This window comes from Clinocottus analis, unplaced genomic scaffold (genome assembly GCF_023055335.1).
Source record: "Clinocottus analis isolate CAN_PGR_092001 unplaced genomic scaffold, fCliAna1.0.p SCAF_10, whole genome shotgun sequence".
Lineage (NCBI taxonomy): Eukaryota > Metazoa > Chordata > Actinopteri > Perciformes > Cottidae > Clinocottus > Clinocottus analis.
In genome coordinates this window covers 7763561-7788081 of record NW_027175821.1, presented here as the reverse complement: position 1 = coordinate 7788081, position 24521 = coordinate 7763561, and the positions used below count along the sequence as shown (strand labels likewise).

The window sequence follows — 24521 nt, the reverse complement described above, 5'->3', positions numbered from 1 at the left end:
TCAGAAATTTCATTACCTTGTTAAATCACTCTTGTATTATATCCATGTTCAAAGATTAACTCACTGCTAATACAGCCATGTTGAATACTGTTTATTAAGCAGTCGTTCCCTCAAGCATTCATCAATAATAAGAAGCATCCATTCGAAACTGGGGAACGTTGCTAGTTAACCTCTATGAACACATTAATTGCTTTGGTATGGTTTTCAAATGAAATTCTTTTTGGCAGAATTTTAAAGAATATGTTTGAGGGAGCAGCTTGGGATTGTAGAGGGAGGCAGGTGTAGATGATATTGGTTATACAGTCTCCAACATATGGGCCTGTCGTGTCCCATGTGTACGTACCTGCCTCCGCTGCTGTCATCTAATTATGCAGAGCAAACAAAGCTATCTGCCTGCTGCTACAATCCCACTTCTGTGGGTTTTGATAGTTTCTCATCAGATGGATGTCTTCAACTGATTAGGACATTGTCACAATCCAACTGTAGAAAATCACCAAAACCTACTTTCAATGTATTCATTACTACTATTGTTGCTGCCTGTCTGTGCAATTTTGCAGTAAGTTAAGTTGGATTTGCATCCTTGCGGGTGAAACGCTAAAAGGAGGGGGAGGCAATGATAGATGACTGTACTGATTTTATCTAATTGATTGCTCTTGGGTTGGTAAATGAATACCATTGTATCACTATTGTGTATTATTTCCATAAAGTAAGTGATTTCTGAGCTAACATAATTTTGGGGTAACCTTTTCAACCCTCTGTCTATGAATGAAAGCCTAATTTAACACAAAACAATTACTACTTTTGTTCTGTTGAACTGCATTTTCAGCAGTTCTTTCAAACTTTCCCTTGTGCCACTATGTTGACTTAATATGAGTCTGGTGACTCCATTTGTATGTGACCTGCCTCAAGTTTTATGTATTTTCATATTTTGGTTGGAATTTTTTTACATCTGTTTCCTTTAACATTATATGTTTTATATATGCATTATATAATGCCTTTAACATTATAAAAGCCTGCTATCACAAAATTACTTCTGAGCTCGAGGTGGTTGATTGACACTAATTGCATTTCAGCAGCACGTCAGTATAACTATACTAAAACAATGTAATTTAACCTTAGAATGTTATGCAGTTGAAAAAGTTGAAAGATCTGAAATATATATATTTTTCCCCTGCAGGGGTATGTGAGCAGAGTGGGCATCTGAGTCTTTGCGGCATCGTTGATGCTGCGCTCCCTCCATCCTCACCTCCACCTGCCACAGAGACGTCACAGCCAGCCTGCCCGACACACCAGAGGACCGGGTCTACATCACCAACACTCACCCTGCCCCTTAGCACTGACGCCTCTCTGGGCCTGACAGCGGCCCCTTGCCCTCCCCCTGATGATGCTCCAACTGTAGGCTCTCAACTTCACCACACTCCCACACCACTTCCCACCCCAGCTCTAAGCTCCTGGGGCCCAACAGGAGACACTCAGAAGACTTCCCTTCTGCTGCCTGTTGCCCTCCCTATATCAGCAACAATGATGGAGCCTGCTACTGTGTCCGTCTTGACAGAGGAGTGTCTTCTTCAGCCTACCCGCACCTGCCTTGGCTGCTTCATTGAAACCCGTGATGCCACTGACCCTAATTCCATTCAGAACCCGCCCCATGACCCTAACACCAACCCTGACACAGAGACTGAGCTAAGTGTAAGGATAGGCGATGTGAGCAGAGAGGACTTCTCTGACATCAACAACATCAGCATCCAGTGCCTGAGCCATGCGGGGGAGGCAGTGAGTCACTATGGAGAACAGCTCCTCTCTGACCAGCTACTTAGCTTTCCTCTGCCGAAAGCCCCAGGTGAGGGTAAGAGAGCAGATGGGAACAAAACAACAGAGGACTGTGATGACCCAGAAGACGATGCAACAGCTAAGAACTTGTATGAGGGACTGTTATTGGACAAAGTGACCGGAGAGGAGGTTCTGCTGGCTAATGCCGGCCAGGACTGGGGCTACTTTGAATCCTTCATCAGTGAGAGTAAGATGGAACTGCTGGACCTTTGTTCTAAAAATGAACTGTCAGTCAACCTCTTCTCTGAGGAAGATGTTGACAATCTATTTGATGATGAAGACGATGATTCCACTTTAAGCAGTGATGTCTGTTCGCTAAAGATTCGCTATGAGTCTTTTCAGGACAACATGAGGGAAAAGACAAATGTGCTCCAGGAGGAGACACAGTTTAACTTCTTCCCTAGTGTCTTGTCCAACTGTGCCAAGAAAGAGGAAGGAGCTGGAGTCTTAAGGAGGAGTGCTGAGGAGCTTCAGCTCAAAACTGATGAGCTCATTCTTGAGACAGGACAGGAAGGAAAGGCTGGGGACTGCAGTGGTAAGAGTCCCCTTGATGGTTCCCAAGGCTCACCAATGTCAACTCCCAAAGTCAACTACCTAATGGACTTCAATTCCACAGAGGAGTCAGGCGAGTTTAGTGATGACAGCTCCTGCACTGGCTCCTCCTCAGACACCCTGCAGGAGGGCAAGCTTAAGAAGGGCCACTCAAAGAGATTGCTCAGTCCCTCCAACCCCCTCAACTATGGTTTGCGCTCCAAGAGAAAGGTTCGATACAGTGACGATTACTTATATGACGTTGACTCGCTTGAGAGTGAGAAGAATGCAGAGAAAAAAGAGAAAGCTCCGTCTGGTCAAAAGGAGGAGGAGGATGTAGACTGGTGCCCCAAAAAACGACGAAAATCCTGTCGCAAAGAACCGCCAGTTGTCATTAAATATATCATCATCAACAGGTTTAAAGGAGAGAGACTCATGTCAGTAAAACTGGGCAAGTTGGACCCTGTGGATGCTACTGTGAGCTTAAACACCGACACAGTAAGCAAATATGAGACACTGGCTCCTCTGAAGGATTTCTGGCAGGAGAAGCAAAGAGAGAGACAGGAGCAGCTTAAGCTGGCTGCCAGAGATAAACAACAACGTGGTTTTCATCTAAACGGACGCCATCATCGCCCTTTTAATTCTAGTCATCCCAAAAGGAAATACAAGATTGCAAACAGGCTTAAGGTTCAGAGGATTCATGCTGTGGAGCAATCAGCGACAGTACAGTGCTCCCCTCTCTCTGATCGGGGCCAGGGAGGTGTAACTAAAGAAGAGGCCACCCCCACGGTAGGGGGAATAATAGCAGCCCCAGGCCTCCCAGTCACATTAGACACAAACTCCATCACGCACGCAGTCACAGCCAAAAGTCGCTCCCAGGAAAGGGAAGAAAGGGAGGGGCGGAGATTGGGAGGAAATAAAACAGTCAGGATAAGGAAATTCAAAAGTGAAGCCAGGCTGAGGAGCAAGAAAATGAAAGAGGCAGAAGGAGAGGAGGGGAGGAGCGTGACAAATGAAACGGAAGCCTGTGTCACTGCGGCACAGATTGGGGACCCTGCTGCTGGGTTAGAAGAGGCAGGCATTAGCTCAACTACAGTCAAACCCCATCTCTCTGACAATACTACGACCACTCACACATCTGAGGAGAAATTCCCTTTCGTGTCGTCCAGCTGCTCTCCTGACAAAGTTCCCCCATCAGAAGCGGTGGAGTCAGGCGTCCCTGTTATCCCGGGGGGCTACCTGCAGACCCTGTTAGATGCTACAGACTCATCCGGTGGAGCAACTATTTCTTATTTCGCCCAGCAGCCCCCTAGGCAGCGGTATCCTCTGGGGCTATCCCTAGAGGAGAAACAGTTTTCTTCTTTGCAGCTTGCTCAGAGCTGCGTCCTCTCTCCTCCCTCTGAGTCAGAGCTTCAGCAGTCTCCCCAAAACTGCCCCAACTTCCCCCAGATGTGGCACCCACAGCTCTGTGCAAGTCACAGCCAGAGCTTTGGGCCCGAGACCCCTGAGACTCCCATTTTACCCAACAACTTCTCAGCTGCTGTGCCCCTGAATGACAGCCTGCCAGTGTCTAACTACAGCCAACTGAGCCCTGAGGCTGACAGGCTACTTTATGAGAAGAGCTACCTGACTGAGGCAGGCCTGCAGCCTGGGGCAGATCTGCAAGTGTGTCAGACTGCTTGTGTGGAGGGCCAGGTGCAATACCAGAGAGGGTCCCTGTGCACAGACAATGGCAGGCTGATCAGCTATGACTCAGTGGGCTCTCTGTCAGCCTCCTCCAGCAATTACAGCTCCCTCAGCCTCAAGTCTTGTGAGCGAGAGGGTGAGGAGGAGGGCCGAGACAGCTTCTTAGCTCATTGCAGTCCTAAAGTGGTGATTCAGCAGAGTGTGGACGCCCTCACCCCACTCAGGGAGTCCTCGGACCTGCTGGACATCTCCAACTTCACCCCCGACAAGTTTAGACACTCATCACTGTCAGAGCTCTCCCCTCCCGAGACCCCCAACCTGTCCCCCCAGGTGGTGGGGCGTGATATGAAGATGGCAGGGAATGCTGGTGAATACCAGGATGTGAATGACATGACTATGGACTGCAACAGGGAGGTAAAGTGGAACTGTGAAGTTATGCAGCAACAAGAGCACACAGCAAATGCATACACAGTGGAAGATAGACAGTTTCCGCTGCACAACTTCAGCAGTCAGGATGTGTTACGTTTAGATAAAAAGGAGCTTGGAGTTAATGAATTTGATGAACAGACTGGTGAGATGTTGACTGGTGCAAAAAGCATTAAGTCAAAGAGGAAAGGCAATTGCAAACAGACAGCCGCAGGACAGAGCCCTAAGAAAATTCGGGCTCCTAGAGCTCCGAAGTCAGAAAAGGTAAAGACCCCCAAACAGAACTCACGTTCCACCAAAAAAATAAAGGCCATGTTGGAGGGTAAGGCAGCAAAGAACCAAGCAGGTGGTTGTGGCACAGGCCTAACTGACAGTGGTAGTACTGGGGACTGGTCTGGCACCGGTTGGTCAGAGAGCAATAGCCTGGTTGGGGACGACCAGAGAGAATTCGAGGAGCCCTCCAATATTCTGTCCAACATTGTCTCTGGCATGGCTGAGGTCCAAAGGTTCATGATGGCCTCCATTGAGCCACTGTGGAATCCCATGTCTGAGGCCTGCATGCCCTCTGAGGCCAATAATCTCAACCTAAAGACCCTCAAAATCCTGGCAGGCACAGAGGCTGATCTGAAGAAAAAAGGAGCCGCGCTAACAGGGGCTGGGAGAGGTCGAAAGGCAGGGGGAAAAGGAGGAAAGAACCAGGCCAAATTCAACCCCTCTCACCCTTTATTCCCTCAACTAGCTCTTGGTTGTAACATGTTTGATAAACCCAACTTTATTAACCCTGGGCCTGCACACAAAAAGCTGTACCGCCACAAGACCAGTGCAAAGTTCCCACGGATTGAGACACTGAAGGGGAAGCGAGCGGAGAGAGACCCAAATAAGGACATAGCACTGATGACCTCGTTTGAGAAACTGAGGTAATATTTTGTTATCAGCTGCTGTTGCACCCCCTTCTCACTTCCCCCCACTACCTGCTCAGCCCTCCCCTCCAAGCATACCTACACTGACGCTATGCCAGAGCTGCATGAGTACTACGTTCCCCCTGACTACTCCCACTTCCTTTTAACCCCCACCCGAAGAGGAAATTAATATCTGCATGAAAAACTTCTTGTACTTTGCAAACTACCTATTGAGTGATTGTGTCAAGCTTGATTGAGATTTGAAACGACCATGGCTGCATTTTTCTTGCTTTTGTTGTTTCTGCTTTGTTTGTTCTTCTTATAGTCGTTCTTGTTTTATTTTTGTCTGAAAAAAAGAATAAGCCTTGAAAACAGTTCTGTCGCCTTTTTGAGGAACTTTGTTTTTGTATTTTCTCAGCAGAACTAGCTCCCCTGAATTATGTATTTATTCCCCTTTTCCCTAAAGATGTAGCTATATACACAAATGCATTGAGTGACATCTACGCACCCCTCCTCCTCATCTGTTTTTGTATGCAGAATATGGATGTCCTGTTGTTGCTGTCCTTCATACACTGCCTGGCTCATTTCAAGAAGGAAACCTACGATTAATGAGCCCTATTTATGCCCAAGACATCTTGAAAACACAAGATGGGACCATTTTGTATTGACGACATATCAAACTTTGTCTTTTTTTCACCCCTTCAAAGTTGGAATGACTCCCCATTTTTTTTTATCAAGCTTTTCTTTTTCCTCTGGAGTTTCGAGGAACTGGTTAACTAAATTTACATTTTTACGCCTTGCAAATTCATAAAAGCTCCACCCTCAGAGTATTTTTGTCAATGTTGTTGTACAGGGACATGCAATATTTGCAAAAAAAAGATGATTATAATCTTAAAATCAATGTGCCAAAAGTAACAATGCTGTGTAAATGACCTCTTATATGTGTGAATATTGGCTGTTCCTCTTTTTTATCCATGGGAGTATTGGCTGCTCGGGTTGGAGACTCCTTGCAAAGACTTGCCACCACAGGAATTCTTTATTTGGGACTTTTCTCTCTTCTCTGATGAAAGGCACCAACAGCTGGCAGTGGTACACCTCCACTCACTAAACCAAATCAGAAAGACTCTGAATTCTCCTCGTTTCCCCCACTTTGTTTGCCAAATTCAATTTACCTCAACATCGCCTGGCACTGAGAAGCAACAAAAGAGAGGCTACTGCTCTGAAGGCTACTGTAGAGGAAGACGATAAAAAAAAGAGATGTTCAAACGAGCCTTTCTCTGGACCAAGGAGAGTGTAGTGCAGATGTTTGAGGGTAAGCAAGGAAATTATTTGTCAGTTGGGGCTGTGCCTCACTGGATTGCTGTTTTGTACAAGAAATTCAAGGCAGTTTATAACTCATCGAGATTCTGATGCACGTGTGTCAGTGATGAATGGACATACCATGTTTGCAGTTAGATTTAATGTGAATGTGAAAGCAGTACAAATGGATTCAGTAATCCTGTAAATGAAGGAAAGCATGTCTTTGCATTAGCTCCACGTGAGAATCTTACTTCTATCTTACCTGGAATGGTAATTTAAACAGTAATTTTTCTTAACATTCTCATGCAATTTGTTTCTTAACACTGCCATATTTTATAAGTTTCACCACTGGTGTATTTGATATCTGATTATTGTTGTTTCATTTGTCACATAATGTCTTAATTTAACTTCTTTCTGTTGAAGGTACTTTTTTTATATTCTGTCTTTAACTGTCATTTCAGTTTTGATGGGTCAATATTTTGGCAGAAATAATGTCACCCGAAAATAAAGGCCAAATAAAGGCACAAATTGACAAAGAAAATGTATTTGTACTATCTGATCCAGTGTATTCCTGGGCCATTTATACTAATTACTTTGGGCTCATTCACTGCCTCACTGCACAAAAATAAATCCACCTTAAAATAAAGCATACAATCATGTTTAATCAGTTATAAAATCTTTTGATTTTATATACTAATTGTATTTCAAGGGAATTACAGAGCCCTTTCACTGGTTACAAAATGATCTTTTATAAATATATACTCAAACAATAGGCCTATATTTTCTTTTTCTTTTGAATGTTAAATTACATTTTTTTTAAACATAGCAGTAATTACATGAGACTGCATGGAAATCTGCGGACAAATTACGACTTAATTCAAAAACAGGCCATGTCACACTGGATATGGTAATTTTGAGGTGATAGTAATTGATTGCTTACATATGGCAAGAATCATAATCAATCTTTCTCTGTCTCTTTCCTCTCTCCTCTCTGCCATGATCCTTTGTTTCTTTTCTCCCGTGTATCAGGGTTAGGACCAAGACAAGCTGCTGATGGGAAGCTCCACATGGGCTTCAAGCCCATTTAGTCTGCCTTCTCTCATTTCTGCCTATTGTCAAATTGAATGTACTTCTCTGAGTTCATAATTTCTTTTAATTGTTTTCTTCTTTTTGTTTTTAAAATGTGCCACTGTTGAGCTGCCTCATGTTAATGGTGCTAAGAAAGCTGACAATTTTCTTTTCTTTTCTTTTTTCATTTTCTTTTTCATTTTTTTCCCAGCGTTAACAAAAAATAAATGCAAAATAGATTAGGTACCTAACCCTCTTTATGAATGTATATTATAATGTTATGTTTGATGTATTCACTTCATGATTCTTTAACATTGATTGGAATTACTTTTGCTCTTTTCATTAAAAGATTACCGAGCTTTATATATACTGTCTAGAGTTGTTACCAGAAGGAATCTTAATGAACTCTTGACACTACAAAATCTTGTATATTTTTTGTGTGCCAATTTGTAACATATTTTGTAAGTGTATATTTTTCTTAGAAAGTGCTGTGAAGTATTTGTGTGTGTGAGTAACCTTTTATGCGCCTCTATGGGCAGTGGAAAGGATATACAATGACAAGTTTCTGGTTTTAAAAACCAAAATATGAATATCAACAGAAAACTAGAAATATTTACATTTTGTTGGGAGTTTTGTAATAAGACCATGATCTTGTTGTGAGAGTGTTGTGTTACTGTGCAAAACACAAATAAGCAAAGAAAAAAATGAAAACCTGGAAAAAAATATATATAATTTGTGAACAATTTGCTGTTTTATAGATTTTCATGTAAATTATTTGAGTATTATTTAGTTTTTTTGTTTTGTTGTAACTGTTGCAAAGGTTTTAAATATTTGTGATCAAGCCTGTATGGTGATAATGTAATATTGGTAACTTGCTGAGTTTTGTAATAATGTTTATGGAGTAAATATACAAATTAAAATAAGATTTTGAATGCTGCTTTCTGAAGAGCGTTGGGATGTGTTTTTTACCGCCCACTCAATGTTGTAGCCAGTCACTACAGTATAAACAATCAACATAGTATCTCCATACTAACAAATGTCAGTCCATTCGTAGCAATAATTACAAAAGCTTATGGCATGCAGTTTTGTGAACACACTTAATATTACAAACAGCTTATTAAGATGTCAGCAGTGAAGTGTAAGTGAGATGCTTGTTCAGCAAATATCCTCCCCATCTTTGTGGTATACTACAATAATAGTAATAGGAGAGAATATATAATATTTATTCAATTTTTTTCTGTTTCCACAAACTATGAAAGTCTTGCTATAACTCCAATTAGTCTGTCCTAATTTGTTATATTGGAAGTTTCTTCAACGCAAGGCATTTTAATTTCTGCACAAGCCTGGCTTTGGTTCATGTTATTTTAATGTCGTATCTAATTAGCACTAAGGGTCAGGCATTGCTAGAGTGACTGCTCATCCATAACTCTGAGCTCGGCTGCTGCGGTCCACACTGCAACTCATTCTGGCATGCTTAATTGGAGCTGGAGATACTGTCTCAGACCATAACAGATTCTGTGATGTATGCCTCCAAAATTGTCAGGTGGTATTAACATTGTTTTTGTTCTTTAGTCACCCATAGCCGATAAGTCAGCAAGCAAATTATACGACAGAATGTCTAATGCAATGGATCAGGTACACCTTTGGTTATTAAATGAGACCCTAGTTGTTTTGTCAGTACATGCTCACACTGCATGGGCTCATTAGTACAATTGTTTGTGTGATTGTTTATTTATATCAAAAAGGTTTCCGACCCCTGCTGTAGACATACCTACAGTGCAAGATGGACATAGCAGGACCAGCCTATTTATCAATTGTACTTGAGATGTTCAGTACTCCCCTCTGGCTAAAAAAACCCCTCAAAAACACTTCTTTTAAGAATTGAGTGAGTTAATATTGCAAAAACAATGATGTGGGCTACAAACAACACTTTCTCTGGCAATACGCTGTGTGTTTTTGCGCACAAAACCATGTTGTTCATCTTTACAATACAACTAAGTAAGGCATTAATGATGCAAAAGGATTTTGGTAACTGCACTTTTCCATTGAGATATATATATATATATATATATATATATATATATATATATATATATATATATATATATATATATATATATATATATATATATATATATACACACACACAAAAAAAAAGCATTTTTTGTCCTACACAAAAAAAAAACACTATCAGGCATGATTCCTTCCTTTGCTCAACAAGATAATACAAACCGTATAAACACACTAACCAACACATGTTCAAAATGGGATTCAATAGTACTATAGTGACACTTATTAGCTAAATAGCCTACATGAGTTGCTTTAATTTATTACTGTTATGATGTATGATATGACATAGGCAATTGGATGCTATTGAGGGTAAATTGTATCCATGATTATGAACATTAGACAGATTATTTTATTAAAAGCCTTTTAATAACGTTAGCCTGCAGATATGTGTCTTCTTGCCGGAATTCTGTGGAAGGTAAGAGAATTTTCTTTCACAACCGCATCGTGACGCTACAGCTCAACAGTGCCACACTGTCCAACACAAACATCCTCTTTCTATTGCTGTTCTCAGAGGAAAAGAGGTTTTCCTGCTCTGAGTTCAGTCTCTCAGGCGTAACAACTCACCCCGCCTCAATCGCCACGATTGGCGGTCGTAAACGCCAACTCTTTAGCCTGCGACGTCGAGGCGCCTGCGTCTACCTGAGAGGTTAAACTCAGGGAATAGCGCTCCTGGGCGCTTAGTTTCCGGAAGATCATTGTAGCCTTTCTAAAAGAAAGAAAATGGAATCCTGAAATCGTACTTAGCGAAACAGTCGAGCGTCCCTGATAGAACATTAGAAGAACAATTTGGAAGTACGATTACGTCGGCACGAACATTATCGAACAGGTAATGCAACAGACATTAGGTGGCAGACCATATGCTCAATCTGAATACGTTTCCTTGCATTAGCGAGCTGGTTTGCTCCGTGAGATGCTGGTCGTGAACGTCATTGGTTGACGTTGCTTGCTACGTTAGCTTGTGGCGATGCTAACAGTATCGTCAATGTATTTTTTAAGGATGCCCTCGCGTTTTCCTCAGTAACAATACACAAGACTAATATCACGTTCAAAACGTGTTTCCTTGCAACTGTGATTCGCGCTGAATGAGTATTCACGTCAAAGCAACGTAACTGAGGACACTTATCACGAAGTTACTGGCTGAAGTAAGCTAACGTTAGACACGGAGGCTAGCTAGCTTTAGCGCAGTGAAAGCTCGGGACAGGTTGTTTGGTCATTTAAGAAGCCTGTTTTGAGCCGACAGTACACATGGTAACGAAAGCACACACTCATCCAATCACCAGCCGTGCCTTAGTCTCTTCATGCGTTTCTACAAACACGGGGGTTTCTCCTGTGTAGCTGATTGTTATTGAAGTTGAAGTGAGTGTTGAAACCGTGTAAGTTACAACACTAGCTAACTAGCTGCCTGGCGAACGTAGGCTAAGCTAAAATGATGCCATTTTGTTTTCATCCCGACTTTGACAAACACATCGCTTTCCCGTAGGATTTCGAAATACTCAAACCATCCTCAGAGTATACGCATGTATTTTAGCTCTCGAATAGCCACATTATCGGTTTTGTTCAGGATAAGTACGCTGAGATAAACGTATGGACTTGGCTAGCTAGTGCTGCGTTTATGGTAACTATAGCACTGGATCGATGTTTCCTAATTGTGTGTCGCTTGTCGCATTGTGTTGGTGTATTTCGATCCGAGTTGTCCCTTAATGACTATTTCCCTGGTTAAGTGTATTACGCCGATGACATTAAACTTAGCTTAGCTAATAGAGTGGATATGAGACATTCCAAGAGCCTTTCATTGGTGATGAATTTCCGTTGCCTGTCTGAGTCAATAAACTATACTTATCATATTTTATTTTATTGCTGCAGCAGCTGGATCTCGCTGAAGATTGGAGAGCATTCCCTCAACCTCTTTCCCCTCTGAATCAATGGAAGGGTCTGACAGTTTAGAGCAAAGTGGCAGTGACCAGCCTGAGTCACAACGCAGGAGGCAGCTGGACCGCCTGGACAGGGAGGAGGCCTTCTACCAGTTTGTCAACAATCTAAGTGATGATGACTATCGTCTCATGAGGGACAACAATCTTTTGGGCACCCCAGGTAATACACCTCTAATCTAATTACAATAGTCTTTTGTCTTGTAACTGTAAATCTTTTGACTGTGAAAATGTTGACACATTTATAATAAGTAACTCGAATATAAGAAGAAGAAACTTTATTTGTCATATTAAACATTTTTACAGTTGCTTTCCGACAGATTTAGACAAATTAAAAATAAAACATATGACAGTTTATATTAGAATATTACATTCTCGCTTACTAATAACCACTGTATGTCTGGTGCTTCTTAATAAGAGTAATTGGGTAATTTTCAGTTTTTTCCTATTGCTGCTTTCAAAGAAAATCAAATGGCTTTATAGGCCAACACAGTCAAATTTAACATCAGTTCTTTTTTACATTGGCATAACATTTCTGCAAGAGTTAATTCTTTTTTTTTACAAAAATTGGAACTTTGACTTAATTTCTGCTCCAATTTTAGTCTCGTGTCTTCCACTACATGAGTTCAAAGCATGCCTGAGAGCGCCCAACCCAGGCTGCATCTGTGTATTGCGTGTGGTTTGTTTCAGACACATGTGATCTAAACATTTCCAGTAACTCTAAAGCGTTACAAACTTTTTAAAGTTTGCATTTAGCATAAATAAAACAACATAAAATCTTTTTTTTTTAAAAACATCTTAAAACAACATATTCACTGTAACTGTCGGCTCTCCCACTTGTCACACACAAAGGACCCACCTGTGCGCTATTAATGGGGATGTTAAGTTCATAAAAGGAAGTTGGAAGATCATTTTTTAGGGTCATGAAATCTGACAACAGACATACAAGCCTTCAGTAGAAACTTTGACTGTAAATAAAAAATAATAATTGTTGCCGACAGGCGACAGCCCTAATTAAGAGATGCAGAATTATTTTTTGGTAGCGAGTTTTTTTTAAGGCGAGCAACCCCAAATGGCTTTGAGCTGGGGAGTAAAGGGAACGAACAACTCTGTGTAAAAAGTGGAAATTCACACTCCGCCAAGAATCTAATGGTCGGTGGTCAAAGGTCAAGGTCACTGACCTCACAAAACTCAGTCTTGGACAAAAATCAATAATTATTTTTAAATGGCTAATGAGATGAATTGATGGCATTTAATATCCCTAAAGTACATTAATAGGGACATCATAATGTTCTGTTAAGGTTCTTCTGATCATTATTCATCTCAGGAACAGAATGGGACATTGTAACCATATTTCATAATTGATTGGATACTGAATTTGTGACACTAATCTTCGGTGCCAACTTTGAAACTTTGGTGATTTTTGTCGTGTCAGGTTGAAGGAAGTATAATTTTTAAGTTATAGTTTGTAGCTTCTTTTCCAGCAACGTACACATTTTAATTGTTATCTCCTGTCATGGCTACACCTTTTGTGTTCTATCAGAATACACTTTTTTGGCCGGGCATGTAATGTTTTAATTTACTATGAAATTAATTGATATTCAGCCCTACAATAGGAACGGAGCATAACTAAATTTATTTTATTTTAATATCACTGTATTCATTTTTTTGCTGTTTTGTATCACAATTGAATAATTTTTTTCCTGATCCGATGTGAGGTCCTGGGACAGGGATGTCATGTGTATATATTTGTGATTTTGGGTTATACAAAATAAACTGAATTGAATTGAAACAATTCAGAGAACACATATTGGAACAGTCTTGCGAGTGTGCTGGTGTTGGGAAGGAATGTTTTTTTTTTTTTATTAAACTATTTATTTAATTCACTATATTGCTCTTACTTGTGATTTTTTAGTAGGAATATTCATTGTGCATTCTTTAAAACAGTAGAAAAATATTTAAAATATTTAGGGCTGTTAACCGATTAAATAAAATTATCAGGGATTTGTATAATTATTATGATTTTATTCAGTAACAAAACATACAATTACAATACTTGTAAATGCCAACAGACATTTACTGTGTAAAACACACTTCATTTAAACTAAAACAAATGAGTGAAGATTCAGCAACTGGATTGTCAGTTTCTTGCCTCAGATTTATTGAGGCGAAGATTTTGTCAGACTGCTGAGGTAAATTAATTTGAGGTTTACTGACATACTTCCAAATTGGGGGCAGCATATGCATTGGGCGCTTATGATTGTGATTGATTTTAGGAATGCAGAGGATGCACACACAGACACATACTTCAACATCCCCTGAACAAAGTAATATGTCCTCTGTATAGTTCAAAGGATCCTCAACATTTAAATAGTTCTTCGGCCGAATTTGATGACATAGCTTTCTTTGGCGGCTGTAGTTCATGGGGATGAGTGGTTGCCCTGCAACCACAGGGTAGCCGGTTCAATCCCTAGGCCCCCCATATGTCAGTGTCCTTGAGCAAGACACTTAACAGTAAATTGCTCCCCAGGCGCTTCACAAGGGGCTGCTGACGGCTCCCTAAAATACTAAGGATGGGTCAAATGAAGAGAATATATTTCAATTATGTATGTATGTAAAGTATTTACTATGACAAATAAAGTTTCTTCTTTCTTCTCTTGAAATTCAGCCATTTGAAAGATCCTCTTTTGACTTTGAGAAACACCCACAGGTTTTGATCTTGTCCTTTATCCTTCTCTCTGCAACAAGCTGCCATCTCTACAGCTAACTGTAGAGATGGTGAGAAGAAGAGTTATCCAAGATGGCTTTGATTTTGGCCGTGGTCCTTTCCTCCACCTCTGCCTCCACACTGTTCAGTTCCAACCTCATCACGTAGCTGGCCTTCCTTAACAGCTTGTTGCGACTGCTGACCTTGATGCTGACCTTGATGCCACCATGGATAACCACCATGAAGAATGCAGCAATGGCTACTACAGACTGATTATAGGAGATCTGCAGGAGCATACACTAAAGGATAACTGTCTCCTCAAGAAGTCTGCTCTGTCCCTTCACGAGGTCTTGCGAGTCCAGTTTCTTATTGAGTTGGACCTTAAGGTACTTGTAGGAGTCCACCCTCTTCACTTTCTCTTCTTGGATGACAATCAGAACAAGGGCCTCCTGTTCCTCTTATTGTCCAAAACAAGTTGATTGGTTTTGCTGATCCAAACCTTCAGATTGTTGCACCATGGGACAACAATCTAAGTATCTAAAAGGAAGGTAGTATGTTTCTCACTGAATTTATTCAATGGAATTATACATCCTACAAAGTCTTCACTACATCTATTATGAGTCTGGACAGACATGGATCTAAACTGCAAAACAATCTAAAATGCCCCCCATTTTGTATGTTTAACAGCTATGTCCTTTTAAGTACTGTAGCTTAAATTTCCCTCCCTTTCGAACTACAGTCATGTTGCTCAAGCTATTTTCATTGCTATACACAAGAACAGACTGCTACGCAAAAGTCTGACTGTGAACAAGCAAGCAGTCCTGTGTCGCGTACTGCGGTAAATACCCCAAATAAGATGCGTGTTCCTTATGCCCTGTATACATAAGATAGGATTCCTCAGACCAGAACAAATCAACGTATTCCACATTTTCTAATCTGAAAATGCTACATGTGGTATAAGGCCTAATTTGGAATATCCAAATGGAATACACTGTTTACATCATGACCCATATCAAATTCGAAATATTGTCGTATTTGGAATAATAGTGGAATGTTACTGTGGATTTAAACATACTTACTGTGTCCTCCTGTTGACTTCTCCTCTCTATGCATTCAATCAGAAAATGTTTGTTCTAATTGCAGGGAGCTAATCTTTCAATTCTTCCCAGCACCTGCACATGGCTTTCTACCAGTTTACTTTGGTGGTCAGACTAGAGAAGAGGAAGTGTAATAAACACATAAATACCTTCAAGGATTATGTGGTTTGACATTTTTCTTTTTTCATTAACAGACTGTGTTTTCTTTTTCAATGTCTTTCAGGAGAGGTGACAGAGGATGAGCTGTTTAGTAGACTTCAGCAAATAAAGGATGGTCCAGAACAGCAGAATAACAGTACTAGTATCCCCAGCACTGAAAGTGTAGAAGATCCAGTTGGTAAGTTTTCTTTTTTTAGTCTGTGATATACTGTCAAATTCCGATAAGATTTGTCACTTGTTTCCTCTTTAAAATTTCAGAACCACCAGAAAACTCTGAGGATCCTGCCAATGGGGATAGTCTTTTAGACTGGCTGAACACAGTAAGGCGCACAGGCAACACAACCAGAACTGGTCATCGTGGAAACCAGTCATGGCGGGCCGTAAGCCAGACCAACCCAAACAGTGGTGATTTTCGCTTCAGCCTGGAAATCAGTGTGAATCGCAACCTGGCTGAACAGCAAGCAACTGCTGAAGGGGAGCAGGAGTCTCCAGAGGGTCAAGAAGTGGGGGCGAATGCTGATCCACTGGTTGTGAATACTGATCCACTGGTTGTGAATGCTGATCCACTGGTTGTGAATGCTGATCCACTGGTGGCGAATGCTGATCCACTGGTGGCGAATGCTGATCCACTGGTGGCGAATGCTGATCCACTGGTGGCGAATGCTGATCCACTGGTGGCGAATGCTGATCCTCTGGTGTCCACTGGTGAACCTCTGGTGTCCACTGGTGAACCTCTGGTGTCCATTGGTGAACCTCTGGTGTCCATTGGTGAACCTCTGGTGTCCATTGGTGAACCTCTGGTGTCCATTGGTGAACCTCTGGTTTCCATTGGTGAACCTCTCGTGTCCATCGCTGAGCCAGAGGTGTCCATCGCTGAGCCAGAGGTGTCCATCGCTGAGCCAGAGGTGTCCATCGCTGAGCCAGAGGTGTCCATCGCTGAGCCAGAGGTGTCCATCGCTGAGCCAGAGGTGTCCATCGCTGAGCCAGAGGTGTCCATCGCTGAGCCAGAAGTGTCCATCGCTGAGCCAGAAGTGTCCATCGCTGAGCCAGAAGTGTCCATCGCTGAGCCAGAAGTGTCCATCGCTGAGCCAGAAGTGTCCATGGCTGAGCCAGAAGTGTCCATGGCTGAACCACAGGTGTCCATGGCTGAACCACAGGTGTCCTTGGCTGAACCACAGGTGTCCTTGGCTGAACCACAAGTGCCCATGGAGACGGAAGTGATGGAAGAACCAGTTGTAGAGGAATTGGCTATCATAGTGGAACCACAGCCTGAATTAGAAGAAGTTGTTTCACAAGAGATTTTCGGACAACCCAGGTCACCTTCCGCCCTATCGGTACAACCACCACTTTCTCCTTCTCCACGCAGAGGACAAAGGAGAGCTCGCAGCCGTAGTCCAGAACCACGCAGGACTAGAGCCCGTACTGCCAGGAGCCGCTCACCTCTCAACCTGGATCAGCAGGATGGTTTTCGTAATCCAAATAATGCTCACAGCGCTCAAGGCCTCAACGCTGTCCCAAATACACCCCTTGTGCCTCAAGTGGAGGGCAGTTCTCGGACTCGACAACATGTTCTTTCTAGGCAAAGCACAGCTGACAGTGATGTTCAGCTGTCTAGGGCTGGTGCAGAAACGGTCCCAGAGGCCCAAAATATGGGATCTCAGGAAGGAGAAGCTGCTGGGGGAGAAGGGGGCGCAGCTGGCCGCCGTCCCCCTACTATTATGCTTGATCTTCAGGTGCGCCGTGTGCGTCCAGGCGAATATCGTCAGAGAGACAGCATTGCTAGCCGAACCCGCTCGCGCTCTCAGAACTCAAACAACACATTTCTTTATGAGAGTGAGCGTGGTGGATTTCGTAGGACTTTCTCTCGCTCTGAACGTGCTGGTGTGAGGACCTACGTCAGCACTATTCGCATCCCTATCCGAAGAATCTCTGATGCAGGTTTGGGAGAGGCAACCTCAATGGCTCTCCAATCTATGATTAGGCAGATAATGACTGGTTTTGGTGAACTTGGCTACCTCATGGATTCAGACTCTGATTCTTCAGATTCAAACCGTGGAGCCAGCACACCTGCAGATCTGGCTGAAGCCCTGAACAACCCAGATGCTGCTGCAGTTGCTGCTCCTGTTGCTGATGTTGATGAACCACCTGTGGCTGCAGGAGTCAGGACAAGGACAGCTGAATCTGATATTGATGAGGGCCTTGCCACTGCACCACCTCCCTCTGGGGGTAGGGCTCGACCTAGACCACCTATCAGCCTCGAGGAGCCCAGCTCACTGCCCTTTCTGCGGCTTGCCCACTTTTTCCTTCTAAATGATGATGACGAGGACCAGCCCCAAGGGCTGACCAAGGAGCAGATTGACAACCTCTCAATGCGCAACTTTGGTGAAAGTGATGCCCTGAAGACTTGCAGTGTATGCATAACAGAATATGCAGAAGGTAACAAGCTACGTAAGCTGCCCTGCTCTCACGAGTATCATGTGCACTGCATTGATCGCTGGCTCTCCGAAAACTCAACTTGTCCCATCTGCCGCAGGGCTGTCTTGGTATCGGCCAACCGGGAGAGTGTGGTGTAGCTTAATAAAGACTGCAGGCCTTTTGTCTCAACCTAAGTAATCAAATATCCCAAGTCCAAAAGAGGCTTTGAATGTGTCTCCACTGTTGAAATGTATTTCCTTTATACCATTTGTGAGATTGACCATAATGCATTCACAGATTCGATTCGGGGTGGCCCATACAGTGACACTGGGACATATACAGTCTTTAGTAAGACATTTATTATTGCAGTCCAAAGTTAGGCACAAGCAATGCATGCTGTTTGAATCAACTTGTAGTGACCAAGCAGTCTGTTGCATTGCGTTAAGCCATGCACATAAGCAGACTAGTATCTCTTAAAGAAAACCCCAGCACATCTGCTCTTTTGTATAACTCGTAAATGGCGCCTTATCTACCGGAAGTTGGGTATTGGTACAGTTCTTAGTTCCACAAGTTCAAAGTATTAGCTGTAAATACGCTTGTAAAAATAAGTTTGAATCATACTTTGTATTAGTGAAATGGTTTGAAATTGTAAATTATCTCATAAAGATTAGGGTTGTTAGCCGCAATTACTCTCGATCAGAGCATCTCTAAATTTGCTGTTGAACAAATAGGTGGTATCGGTGTACACAGCAGAATTATTTAGAGTTTGTGATGTCCAAAGGATGTAGGACATAAATTGGTTTGCCATTAACAGTGTGACTTGTGCTCTCCCTTTTTTTGGTTCACTTAAAAGAAACAAACTACTGTTTGGGGTGGCATTTACCATTAATTAGTTTTAAAAAAAAAGATTGATGTACAGGCATAAGGGAAAGATAAAATCAAACTAGGCTAATTTAGCTAAATGTCAGTTTATTTTGTAATCATAGCATCTTTATTTTCTTGATCATTAAAAACAATTGAGTATTCATACCAGAACTTAAGGATGCGTTAATATTGGAAGTCAATATTGGGTTGATATCAAGTTGTTGGCATGTGAATGTACATGCCTAAGAATTTGCATAACAGGCGTGACAAACTATTTGAATATTCTTGCTTTTTTCCCCCCAAATGTAAACTGGTGGTTACTTTTTAATGTTCAACAATCATTTGTCCCATCATCTATTATCTACTGGTCTGATATTTTGTTCTTCCACTAACATAATGGATTGTCTTTAAATATTGATCGATGAATTACGTTATCTAGGATGGTATTGGCATTAATTGAAATTGACTTCAAATGAATGTTAACTCAAACCAGATCTCTTTACCCGGAGGTCCACCTCAATGTACACGTGACAACTTAAGTTATTAATCTAAGGGTTTGAGTGTCACACAATTACCAATTCACACAATTGTCCTCCTGTCATAGTAAAGCTCCAGTAGAAAGTGAAGAGGCTCAGTCACTGTGCCCTCCTCCTGCCCCATCAGAAGATGCTCGGTATCAGTGTGCAATACATGCTAAAGTGAAAGTAGGGAAATGCAAACCATGATATAAATATATGCTATTGTTAAAAACTGTTGTTAATGGCTAAAATCTTAAATGAAGACTTATTACTTTTTTTTTTTTTTAATGTGTTGAAGTTATTTTATTCTATTTTGAAGTTCTGTAGGTTTTAATAGCACTGTTGATCAGGAACACTGGCTAAAGTAAGAAAAAAGGGCATCACTATTAATGCCATCCTGTCATGTTTCTTCTTCCACTGTTTTGATGTCTTTGCCACAATTATTACTTCCCTTTGTGGGACATAAAAGTTTGAATGCAAGACATTGTCATTGTTGAATACCATAAATATGTAAATGAAATGTATGTTCCCTCTTAAGCCATTCTTTAGTTTTGGCCTTGTTCTGTGTCACCCAGTGCAGTATGTTAACTGGGTGTTAAATGAAACTAACCGCTGAATTAAACAAGTTGTTATGCTACAGTGCATTGCAGGTATGCATTCTGTACACTGTGCTGTTGGCTAATTTTATTATGCATCAAGGTGCACACATTATGAGCTATTCTTACAATACCATATTAACACTTATATTAAACAGTCTAAATATCATTTATTTCCATGTTTGCTTTCATCTGACAGTGATATGTGTTATCCCGTACACTTGCAGAACAAGTGTTACTACTAGCACTGGTACTGGTAGGATTTGTGAAAAACCCAAGGGCGTAGGTTTGCATCCATAGGGACTAGTCACGACCAAAGTTTGCACATATATTGTGCAAACTCACTCGTATATCTGTAGTAGTATAGAAACGTGGAAATGGATTTTCCACTGTTGTAGTATAATACAATGCTCGTCGCCCAGAAGAGTGAAAAAAACATGTCCGTGTTTTCCAATGCGCCCTTGAGACTGTGAGACAAGATGCTGTCATATAAGCACGCCAAGAAATAAAGTCTCATATTAGTATTTCGTTTGATCTCAGCATTGATATTAACTCTTTTGTGCTTTGTAGATAGGAAAATGCCACCCAAAATAAAAAGGGATATACAAAGTTGTTTCACCCAGATGGTAAGTAGCTATCAAGAAGTCCAGGTCGTTGCTAGTTAGCTAATAGAAGGCTAACTACTCACACAGTGCAAATTTGCATTATTTTGAAATGCATTCAGGAAACTCAGAAATACAGTAAAGATGCAGTGCAGGATGAGGAAGCAACAGCTGGACCAGCAGGGCTTCAGGTGAGGTCTTACTCATGGCATTTTGTTTACTGACCATGCATTAGCAAGGAAATTGAAGGACGTTTGGGGAGTGTGACCTTATATTAGTGTTGCAACCTTAAAACAAACTGTCCACAAACATATCCTTTGGTTTGCAACTTTCATTAAAACAAGTCCCAGGTTAAACACAAGCACACGTGTTTGTCTTCAGCCTGCATACTCCACGTCTTCCTAACTCTTAAAGAGACAGAGCTCTTTTTTTACAGGTTCAATTCCCTTCACAGTATGTGTACAGGTAATCAATGTTCTCAAACGTTGGAATAACATATGAATCAACTTGAACACATTTAAAGTAAATTATCCGAAATGGACACAGTCGTATTACATCAGTAAAACATGAAATAACATTTCAGGGCGGTACACCAGCACTTTTGGATTGTCAATCATATTCTAAATTGCTTTCAAAATGAATACACTACTCATATACACACACACACACACACACACACACACATAAATACATACATACATACACATATATATATATATATATATATATATATATATATATATATATATATATATATATATATATATATACATATATATGTATACATATATATATATATGTATATATATATATATGTATATATATATATATATACATATATATATATATATATATATATATATATATATATATATATATATTTAGCAGAACGTTTTTTATGTATTTTATTATGTATTTAGTTCAGAATACTGTTTTGTATTTAAAATAAGGTATTATTGTTGTGTCTACATCCATTCCAAGTTGCACAAATGTTCATATGTTTTAATAAAGTTTGCATGTTCAACATAATATCAACGAAGTTTTTACCAATGCTGAGACCAAACCTTCGCCCTAGGAAGAAAAAAACATTGAGTCCCAGCTGTCTGTTGTCTGTGAAGTCTGGTTGAAGGAAGTTCTAGTCTCTAAAACGTGAAATGTATTGTTTGAGCCGCCCCGTTTTTATCGTTGTCACTCGGTGTTATGGCCAAGTGTAGTGCTGCAGCGAGTTCTCAGTCCACAGAGGTGAAGAACAAGGAAGTGCCCTAGTCACAGTACGGGGAGGAGGATGGCGCTTCGCAGAGTTGGGAGTCGATTGTTGCACTTTCAGAGAGACGGGTTTAAGGTAAAGTAATAAATTAACCGATTATTTAGATAACCGCTAACGTCTTATTTATTCTCTCCGACACTTTCTACCCTCGCATTACTTTGTAAGAACAGCTAAAAGGTTAGTGTCGAGGGGTCGTTAAGACGGAAGCGAAATTATTTTTTGATGTACTTGAACGTTACATAAATAACGTCCATTAATGATGACGCGGAGCTGATTAACCTGCATTGCTGATCGGTACGAGAACGCCACCTTTCAGACGCCCACAGGTCGACGACACATTCACCACGGAGCGGCGCTGTTGGTCCTGGATTCAATGGCACTATCCAGTACCCTCAGTTTTTTCAGTGATGTACCCTCTGTTGAAGGACCCCCTTACAAACCCAGAAGCATTTTTGGTTGAAAAAACAGTGTAGCCAGTGATGGCACAGCGCTGTGCCATCAGTGTCGGATTTAATATAGAATGTATTCAATTTAGTTTAATAATGTACACTTATATTATTGAATATTTATTAAATCACTAGTTTTTAAAAGGATGTTTTAATTGATGCTAATTTAAGATATATATATTTAATCTCAAATAGACCTTGGGGTGCCTTCATGTACCCCCAGGGGTACTCATAACCCCATTTGAGAACCACTAGTGTACAATGTTGTTGACATGGTGTTTTCTGTACCTTACATTTTTTGTATCCCTAAAATGTATTTGTCTTATCTCTTGTAGACTGTCTCCATCCAAAAACTTGTCAGATTCAAACAAACTTGTCCTGTTCAAGTGAGCCGTCTCGATCATTTGGTTCTTACAGTGAAAAGTGTGCCAGACACCATCAACTTCTACTCCTCGGTCCTTGGCATGGAGGTCATCACTTTCAAGGTATGCACGGCGCTGTGTACATCAATTCCATTCATAATTATCATTCATTGTTGTCGTCGTAGAAGTAAGACCAGACATTGCCAATAAATACTTTATTCTCGTCAGAAATGTCAGTCCAGGCCCTCTTGCTTTATTTTCAGAGGGATCGTCATAGCTGAAATACTCTTGTTTTTGGTTTGGAGAACATCCACTAGATGGCAGGCTTTGATTGTATGCTAGTTGATGGCATCCCTCCACTCATCCCTCATTTACGAGGGATGCAAGGGGACCTTGAGCTTTCTAATGCTTCTCAACATGCCACACATGCCATCTCTACATTTTCAAGGGAAACCGTAAGGCCCTGGGTTTTGGGCAGCAGAAGTTTAACCTTCACCAGTTGGGTCAGGAGTTCGAGCCCAAAGCCAAGCGTCCAACCGCGGGCTCTGCGGATCTGTGCCTCATCACCAAAACCCCCCTGGCTACAGTGGCTGCACATCTGAAGGTCGTTCACCTGCTTCCGACAGACTGTTTTGAATTGCTAATATCAATCGTTAACTTACAAGATGGCTACTCTTTAAAAAAAAAAAAAAAACTCTAGTCAGCTTTACGTGTCACTTGTCTTTACCATTTTGGGACTAAGATGCCACTGAAATGCACAATGTCAGGTTTTATTGTCTCTTCTTTACGTGCAGGTTTCTGGGGTTGAGATCGAGGAGGGTCCAGTAGAAAGGAGCGGAGCTGTGGGGCCCATCACCTCGCTCTACTTCAGAGATCCAGACCACAATCTCATTGAAGTGTCAAACTACCAGACAACATCAGTGGGAACTTCTTAAGACTTATTTTGCCTTTTTTGTGAATATTGTTTGTGAACATTGCTTTTTCAGCAGAAAATAAAAAGGTTCTTCCATAAATCCAAGGCTGTTTTAATTAAGATTTGTTTTAACACTGTAGACTCTTTGTATTATTCTCTCTTTGTATAATACTCTTTGTATTATTATGTTTATATATGTATATAAGGTTTTTATTGTGGGCTCTGACACCATTTATTGGTGCAATATTTCATTAAGAAAAAAGGGAACTAAGATCACGCTGCTGTCCTTACATGAGAAAGAGAGAAGGAGTGATAAGCAGAGTGAGTCGTAGACTGAGAGACCAACAGGAACTCACTCCTCTGGGCTCTGGGAGCACAGGACCCAGGTATCACCAGGAAGTATCAGCAGAGGTTGTCATCACTACACCCCACACAAACAGACCTATTCTCCACAATGTCTAGTACACAGAGACACATTACTCTTCCATCGTGCATTAGATTATATATTATATGCATATTACATTCCTATGTTTATATAGGCAAACATTAAATTCAGTATATATCAGTCTGGTGCACTCTGTTAAAATGGACTTGCTCATACTGCCTAAAGATTCTTATTAGTATTTATATTTTTTATTCTATTCTAATTTTAATGTAGTGTTTTTATATCTGTATCTTAATTTTGATTTATTTTCTCAATCTGCACTATTGCTGTATTTGTGCTACTGTAACGACCACATTTCCTCTCCAGGGATCAATAGAGGTTTATATTATCTTACCTTGTGAAACAACAGCAAGGCAAGGCTGAGAAAAACATTCTGGCAAATACTAACACTCC

General features: G+C 41.1%; 3 protein-coding genes across 7 annotated transcripts in view; all 3 read left to right on the top strand.

Moving 5' to 3' along the window:
• Window positions 1–8676, top strand: part of nexmifb (neurite extension and migration factor b) — a 48013-nt gene extending 39337 nt beyond the window's left edge. Inside the window, exons 3-4 of one of the 2 annotated variants that reach the window (XR_011078092.1) lie at window positions 1178–6684; window positions 7701–8676. Coding sequence is in view for 1 of the 2 variants with exons in the window: in XM_068587985.1 (XP_068444086.1) it covers window positions 1178–5394 (4217 nt within the window). In the remaining variant the exon portion in view is untranslated. Of the gene's footprint in view, window positions 1–1177 lie in introns of both variants that reach the window. The other variant, XM_068587985.1, reaches the window with a different exon arrangement.
• A 1771-nt stretch (window positions 8677–10447) lies between these two features.
• On the top strand, window positions 10448–20134 carry rlim (ring finger protein, LIM domain interacting). Of its 4 annotated transcripts, none has more exons than XM_068585962.1 (4): window positions 10448–10635; window positions 11676–11900; window positions 15765–15878; window positions 15959–20134. In XM_068585962.1, the coding sequence occupies exons 2-4, from the start codon at window positions 11732–11734 to the stop codon at window positions 18271–18273; spliced, it is 2598 nt and encodes an 865-aa protein (XP_068442063.1). In that variant the 5' UTR covers window positions 10448–10635; window positions 11676–11731; the 3' UTR covers window positions 18274–20134. The 4 variants fall into 4 exon arrangements, with proteins under 4 accessions (XP_068442063.1, XP_068442053.1, XP_068442072.1 ...); XM_068585952.1 differs by having other exon boundaries at window positions 11673–11900; XM_068585971.1 differs by lacking the exon at window positions 10448–10635 and adding an exon at window positions 11085–11165 and having other exon boundaries at window positions 11673–11900.
• Window positions 20135–21665: 1531 nt separating this feature from the next.
• glod5 (glyoxalase domain containing 5) lies at window positions 21666–23734 on the top strand. The gene is made up of 4 exons (XM_068593702.1): window positions 21666–22037; window positions 22744–22893; window positions 23219–23374; window positions 23565–23734. The coding sequence occupies exons 1-4, from the start codon at window positions 21981–21983 to the stop codon at window positions 23703–23705; spliced, it is 504 nt and encodes a 167-aa protein (XP_068449803.1). The 5' UTR covers window positions 21666–21980; the 3' UTR covers window positions 23706–23734.
• The last annotated feature ends 787 nt before the right edge of the window (window positions 23735–24521 follow it).